The 6,909-nt window shown below is 37.0% G+C and overlaps 1 protein-coding gene across 1 annotated transcript in view; it reads left to right on the plus strand.

Annotated features, from left to right (window-relative positions):
• CPD (carboxypeptidase D) overlaps positions 1–6,909 on the plus strand; it is an 87,102-nt gene that overhangs the window by 46,041 nt on the left and 34,152 nt on the right. Inside the window, exons 3-7 of the mRNA XM_007937561.1 lie at positions 349–491; positions 1,389–1,558; positions 3,815–4,164; positions 4,614–4,805; positions 5,951–6,118. Coding sequence (XP_007935752.1) covers positions 349–491; positions 1,389–1,558; positions 3,815–4,164; positions 4,614–4,805; positions 5,951–6,118 — 1,023 coding nt within the window. The remainder of the gene's footprint in view (positions 1–348; positions 492–1,388; positions 1,559–3,814; positions 4,165–4,613; positions 4,806–5,950; positions 6,119–6,909) is intronic.

Raw genomic sequence — 6,909 nt, forward strand, 5'->3', positions numbered from 1 at the left:
ACCACCTTCATATGATTGTTTAAAGATTAAATATTATTATACCTAAAGCTCTTAGGATAAGTCTGACATACAGTTAACATTCAAATATAAAGCTGTTGTCATTATTGCGGTTGTTATTAACTGATGTATTCATACTATTCATCCTGTTCATTCTTATCACCTATGTATGTTCTTTTAGCTTTCCTTTTTAGTCTCCTCTGTAATCCAAGTGCTTTCTCCAAGTTCAAATAATTTAATGAAAAGAAAATTTATACATGCAGAGATGACTGATTAAATTTCTTCGATTTTTTTGAAAAGTAGAATAATTTTCCTTCTGAGAGTAAACTTATTTCTTCCCTCATTTTATAGGTGGTATGCAGGATTACAATTATGTATGGGCCAACTGCTTTGAGATCACATTAGAACTATCTTGTTGCAAGTACCCACCAGCTTCACAGCTTCGACAGGAGTGGGAGAACAATCGTGAGTCTTTGATCACATTGATTGAAAAGGTAAAAGTAGCTGACTGGAAGGTGGGGTATGGAAATAATGGATTAAATAAGGGAGAAATTAAATTGCTTATGAGTGACAGTCTGTACTAGATTCCTTTTATTTACCTGGTTTTATTATTTGAGGTTGTAGATCATCTTGATAGATTATCATATCAAAATAAATTCTGTCTGTTTCTCTCCTGCATGTTGCCTTTCCCTTTCTCCCAGCTTTCTTATTCTATCTAAAAAATTCACTGCTGTCCAGTTGGAGCTGACTCATAGCCACCCCTTCTTGGGTTTCCAAAGCAGTATCACTACAGAAGTAGATCACCCAATCTTCCTTCTGAGGAGTGACTGGTGGGTTTGAACCAGCAGCCTTCTGGTTAGCAGTCAATTGCCTTAGGCACTGTGCTACCAGAGCTCCCTTCTTACTCTAAAGGGCTTCCTTTTCCTATATTAGAACACTTTTACAGACTGAAAGAATTACCCAAATTTGTCTCCCCAGTTCTTACAATGTCATTTGATCATATTTGGCTTGAAGACCTTTACATCTGTATGCACCATGGACATTTCAGGTTTAAATTTCAGATAGGCTAATAAAACTATTGGATATACCAGAAATTATCATTTATATTTTGTTGAGAAAATCAATAGTCTGGCTTTGAGGAGAGGGAATTTCAAAAGCATATAGACTACTAGTCCAGATTTCAGACACCTATAATTTATGTTGGTAAGGGTTTAATATTTTTGTTTATATTTTATTTTAAGTAAAAGTATTGAAAAATATGTTAAGAAGATAGAGGAGTAACTTTATTTTTTGGAAATTCTAGCAGCAGCATAGAGAGGTTCTACCCCCTTGCCTTCCAAATTGATTGTCTCTGAGCAGTCTGCTTTGATTCTTTCTTTGTGATTTCTTAGGTCCACATCGGAGTTAAAGGATTTGTTAAAGACTCAGTAACGGGATCTGGCTTGGAGAATGCAACTATCTCAGTGGCTGGTATTAATCACAATATCACAACAGGCAGATTTGGTGATTTCCACAGATTACTTGTTCCTGGAACATATAACCTTACAGCAGTTTTAATTGGGTAAGAATTCAAACTAGGCTTTTAAAATGTCAAGCTTTTTTTTTATGCCTAAGACAGAAATATAGTCCTAGAAATGTTGTATGCGGTATCTGGCTTTTTTTTTTTTTTTCTTCTAACTTTCCCTTTTCTGAGGAAATACCATGGTGGTGTGTTTTGTCCCATAGTCTAACAGTACATCTGAATATGAAACATAATTGTAGCAGTGGGAGGAAGGACAGTTTTTTAAATAGTTATTTTGTTATTGTTGAAACTAGACACAGAAAAACACCAACTGTTTCTACATGTACAGTTCAGTGACATTGATTATATTGTGCAACCGTTCTCACCCTCCTTTTCTGAGTTGTTCCTCCCTCACTAACGTAAACTCACTGCCCCCTAAGTTTCCTATCTAATCTTTTGAGTTGCTATTGTCACTTGGATCCCATGTAGATGGTTCTTAAAAAGCATAATGCTCAAGGCAGACATTTTTTACTAGTTTGATTAAACTATCGTTTGGTTTTCAGGAGACTTCAGGGGATATTTTTGTTTAAGTTTTAAAGATTACCTCAGGACAGTAGTTTCAGGAGTTCATCCAGCCTCCATGGCTCCAAAAAGTCTAGAGTCCATAAGAATTTAAAATTCTGTTCTGCATTACCACCCACCTTTTGATCAGGATTATTCTACAGAATATTTGGTCACAGTGTTCAGCAGAGGTAACTGGGCACCATGCAATTCTTCTGCTTTTGTGGCAAAAGGGGTAGGTATTTATGGAGGCAATTAGCCACACATTCCATATCCTTTTCCTATTCCTGACTGTCCTTGGAAGGACACTGTTTAAAGCTTGAAAATTCCAGACACAAGTGAGGCTGTAGCAACTTTACAGGGGAAAGTTATGAGAAGTTCTTAGCCATAACCAAATACCTCGAGGGAGTGAGTCACTGGGCCTGTGGGCTCAGGAGAGTAGTTTCAGGGGACATCACGGTCAATTGGCATAACATACTCTACAAAGGCAGTGTTTTACACCCTACTTTGGTGAGTAATGACTGGGGTCTTAAAAGCTTCTGAGCTACCATCTAAGATGAGACTATTGGTCTCTCTCTGTCTGGAGCACAGAAGAGTAAAGAAAATCAAAGACACATGGAAACAATTAGTCCATAAAATTAATGGACCCTGTGAACCTTAGTCTCTACTACCCTAAGACCAGAAGAACCAGATGGTGCCTGGCTACCTCTACCAACCACTCCGATTGGGATCACAATAGAAGGTCTTGGATAGAGTGGGAGAAAAATATATGGAACCCAACTCAAAATCATAAAAAAGGCCTGACCTACTGGTCTGATAGAGACTGGTGGAACCTCCAAGACTGTGGCCCATAAACACCCTTCAAGTCTAGAACAGAACTCATCCTTGTGGAACTACTTTCATCCAAACAATAGGCCCATAAGGTAAACAATAACACCAGGAAGATACACACTCCTTAGAACAGTCAACCATATAAGACTAAAAGGGCAGCATTTGCCCAGGGACAAAGCTCAGAAGGCAGGAAGGGACAGGAAAGAAGGTTGGATGGAAACAGGAAGCATGGGAGAAGGTGAGAAGAGTGCGGTTACATTGTGAGGATTGCAGTCAATGTCTTGAAACAAAATGTGTATGAATTGTTGAATGGAAAACTATTTTGCTTTGTAAACTTTCATCCAGATCACAATAAAAAGTTAAGAACAAAAAAGGTAGCTGTGTAAAGCATTGTTTCAAGGCCATTTGAATGCCTGTGTAGGAGAAACCCAGGGCTCTGTCAGATGTTTTATATATGAAATGAGTGATTTCCCACCTGCCCTGGAAACCTTTCTGGAAGCTTACTTTGATAAGGATTTAATTGATAACCTGTAACTTAATTCTCAACTTTCCTATTTGGGGCAGTAGTTGAAATAGGAGAATAATAATTTATTCCTTCTTTGAGTACGGTAGCAACGGTTGCAAAGGAGTGACACCTTAATCTTTCAGTGTGTTCTTTCCTTTGAATGTAATGTTTTTGTAAGCATTCTAGTGTATGACACCTGAGGAGATACTAAGAGAAATAGTTCTTTAAAGACTTAATCTGGTATTTTCTGAGGTAATATCTGAAAAACCTTTAAGTTTATGTATATCTATATTTAGTGTAAGTTTTGACAGACCACTAAGCGCCACAGTATGAAAAGACTATGGTGCTTTTTATAACATTAAAGCATTATATGTCTTAAGCTAACTACAAGGCATCTGCCTTTTGTAATATTTCCTTAGGTATATGCCACTGACTTTTAATAATGTAACTGTGAAAGAAGGACTAGCTACAGAGGTGAATTTTTCCCTTCGGCCAACTGTGACTTCAGTAATTCCAGACACAACTGAGGCTATAGCAACTGCAAGCACGGTTGCTACACCTAATATTCCTCCTGGAACATCATCCTCACACCAGCCAATTCAGCCAAAGGACTTTCACCACCACCATTTCCCTGATATGGAAATCTTTTTGAGAAGGTTTGCCAATGAATATCCTAACATCACTCGGCTTTATTCATTGGGAAAATCAGTAGAGTCAAGAGAACTTTATGTGATGGAGATATCTGATAATCCTGGTGTTCATGAGCCAGGTAATCGGTGTGATCTTACAAATAATGTCAATAGTGCCTTTCATAGCTAGGTATGTGCTGTGTTGCTGTGTTTCATCCAGAAAGGTCACCTGGAACAAAGAAAATGTAACCAGCCTTTTATCAAAAGGGAAGAAAATCTATTTGATAATCCATACTAGATGTGATGCTTAATATATTGCATAGATCAGATTCTCTTCTGCTAATTTTTTTTTGTTTTCATGTTATAAGGCATATATGAATTTATGTGCTTTGACCCTGTTTCTCAGACATATATTACAATAAGGAAACTGCTTTATAAGATGCTGAAGTTTTTTCCTGCTTCTGTCTCCAGAATATATGTTTCATTAAATCGTCAGTTCAGAACCTTTATATACATTGATGAAAAATATATAAGGAGCCCATGATAACTGAAAAGGAAAAAGTCTTCCATGTAATTGTCATGTTTTCAGGTGAACCAGAATTTAAATACATTGGAAATATGCATGGAAATGAAGTAGTTGGAAGAGAACTATTACTGAACCTCATTGAATACCTTTGTAAGAACTTTGGAACAGACCCTGAAGTAACAGATTTGGTTCGTAGCACTAGAATTCACCTTATGCCATCCATGAATCCTGATGGATATGAAAAGGCCCAGGAAGGTAAAGACTAGCTCTCTTTTTTAATGTTTTAATGCTTAATGTTTTGGTTATCACATGGCATGATTATTTTGGGGGTAGAAGAAAATTTGAACTGGTTATCTCTCTGGAATTTCTTCTTCTAATTTGTAATTTGTAATTGATTATAGCTCTTGTATTCCTGTGAGATATGCCAGTCAATCCAACGATATATATGATCAAGTTTTTATGTAATGGAGTTTTTCACCAAAAGCAGTGTACAATTTTTACAAGTTGCTTACCTAGGCCACCTCACATAGAACATTAGGAGGGAGAGTCCATTTTTTCCCAACCCAGGCGAGTAGAATAGGTACCACAATATGCAACTATGTGATTTATCACTTGCACTGACTTGACCAATGGGAGAATCAACTGGTCATTAGTAACAAGAATATCTCTTCAAGAAATAGGCTCAGGTTAACCCTCATCTGTATTTGAATTCTTTCCCTAAGAACTCCTCTCGCGTTCCTCACCAGACCTTTCTAGAAGGTAAAACTAATCACCACTTCTGTTCTCTTCAGTAATATTTTTTTTATTTACTTGAAGTTGTCCTTCCATTATTAAAATAATAGGACTCTCAACCTATATTAAAATGGAATATGCACAGTTAAGTGTAAGTTGAGCCCTTTCTTATCCATCAGGTTAAACTTCCAACTATGTTCTTGGCTCACTTTACTTTTTTGTGGTCACTTTAGTGTAAGCCTACCACAGTTTTCATCTCTTCACTTGATCTGTTTTTTTTTTTGCAGTCTTAGTGACTGTATGTCAGTACAGTATGTTAGTAATGCTTACTTAGCACTGTGATCATGTCATTGTATGTGGACTATTGACAATGGAACAATATTTTAATATAAGTTGTATAAATGGATTTCGTTTTCCCTCAAAGTATAACCAGAGGGCAGAAACTAACGTATAAGGGTATTCCCTCTCTGTTAAAAAGACCTGGACAAGAGGTGGATTTTTAAAAATGTACAATGTGAAAGAGGTGTGTGTTTTGATCATAGTGTGATTGATCGTAGTGAAGCCTGATGTGTTCACACTTATCTTTGAGCTAGGATAGCTGAAGTAATATGTATAGGACTAAAATGTAAGTGACCCATGGCTTAAATTTGAATCCTGTTGTCATATAGGAGATTCAATAAGCGTAATTGGCAGAAACAACAGCAATAACTTTGACCTGAACCGAAATTTCCCAGACCAGTTTGTTCAGATCACAGATCCTACCCAACCAGAAACTATTGCTGTGATGAGCTGGATGAAAGCGTATCCATTCGTACTGTCAGCAAATCTGCATGGAGGTAGGGCAACCGTTTATTCTACTAATTAGTTCCTCTTGAGAGCTTTGGGAAATCGTGATAGAATTTTAGGTGTTTGCAATATTAGGCTGATTTAAAATGAGTATCATGTAGTCTTGATGGTATATAACAACAACAACATCCTGTATTGCTTTTGTGGCAGACAACAATAAAGGTCTTTCCTGATTACTTTTTAAGTCGCTTCCCTGCCTGTTTTTCCCTTTCTCTCTCTTCCCAGTAGTTCTTCAAGTGTTTTATATTTATCTCTCACAACTGTTTTATGTTTATCTCTCACATGGGACATTTGGTAACATGCTAACAAATCCAAATTTTTAGTCGTAGTTTATCCCTAAATTTAATAAACTCCTTTATGTAAGTTTATATTTTGGCATTTTCTTTTTTAAAAATTTTTATTGTGATTTGAGTAAAAGTTTTTAGAGTAAATTCATTTTCCGTACAGCAGTTTATACACATTTTGTTTCATGACATTGACTACAATTCCCCACAATGTAACAACTCTCTTCCCACTTCTTCCCTGTAGTTACCTCTTCCTGTGTCCTTCTTTCCTATGCATTCCTGCCCCCTGAGCTATCTCACTATTCAAATACTGCCCTTCTGTTCTCCCATGATTGATTGTTCTGAGGAGTGTATCTACCTGATGTAAATGTTCTACCTATATGCCTGTCTGTTGTTTGGCTGGAAGCCACTGGAGTGAGTTCAGTTCCAGACCTGAAGAGTAAATAGGGGCAGTGGTCTTGGAGAGCTCACCAGGCTCTATTAGACCACTAAACCCG

The sequence above is a fragment of the Orycteropus afer genome, unplaced genomic scaffold (assembly GCF_000298275.1).
Source record: "Orycteropus afer afer isolate SDZICR_OR568_19922 unplaced genomic scaffold, OryAfe1.0 scaffold00042, whole genome shotgun sequence".
Classification (NCBI taxonomy): domain Eukaryota; kingdom Metazoa; phylum Chordata; class Mammalia; order Tubulidentata; family Orycteropodidae; genus Orycteropus; species Orycteropus afer.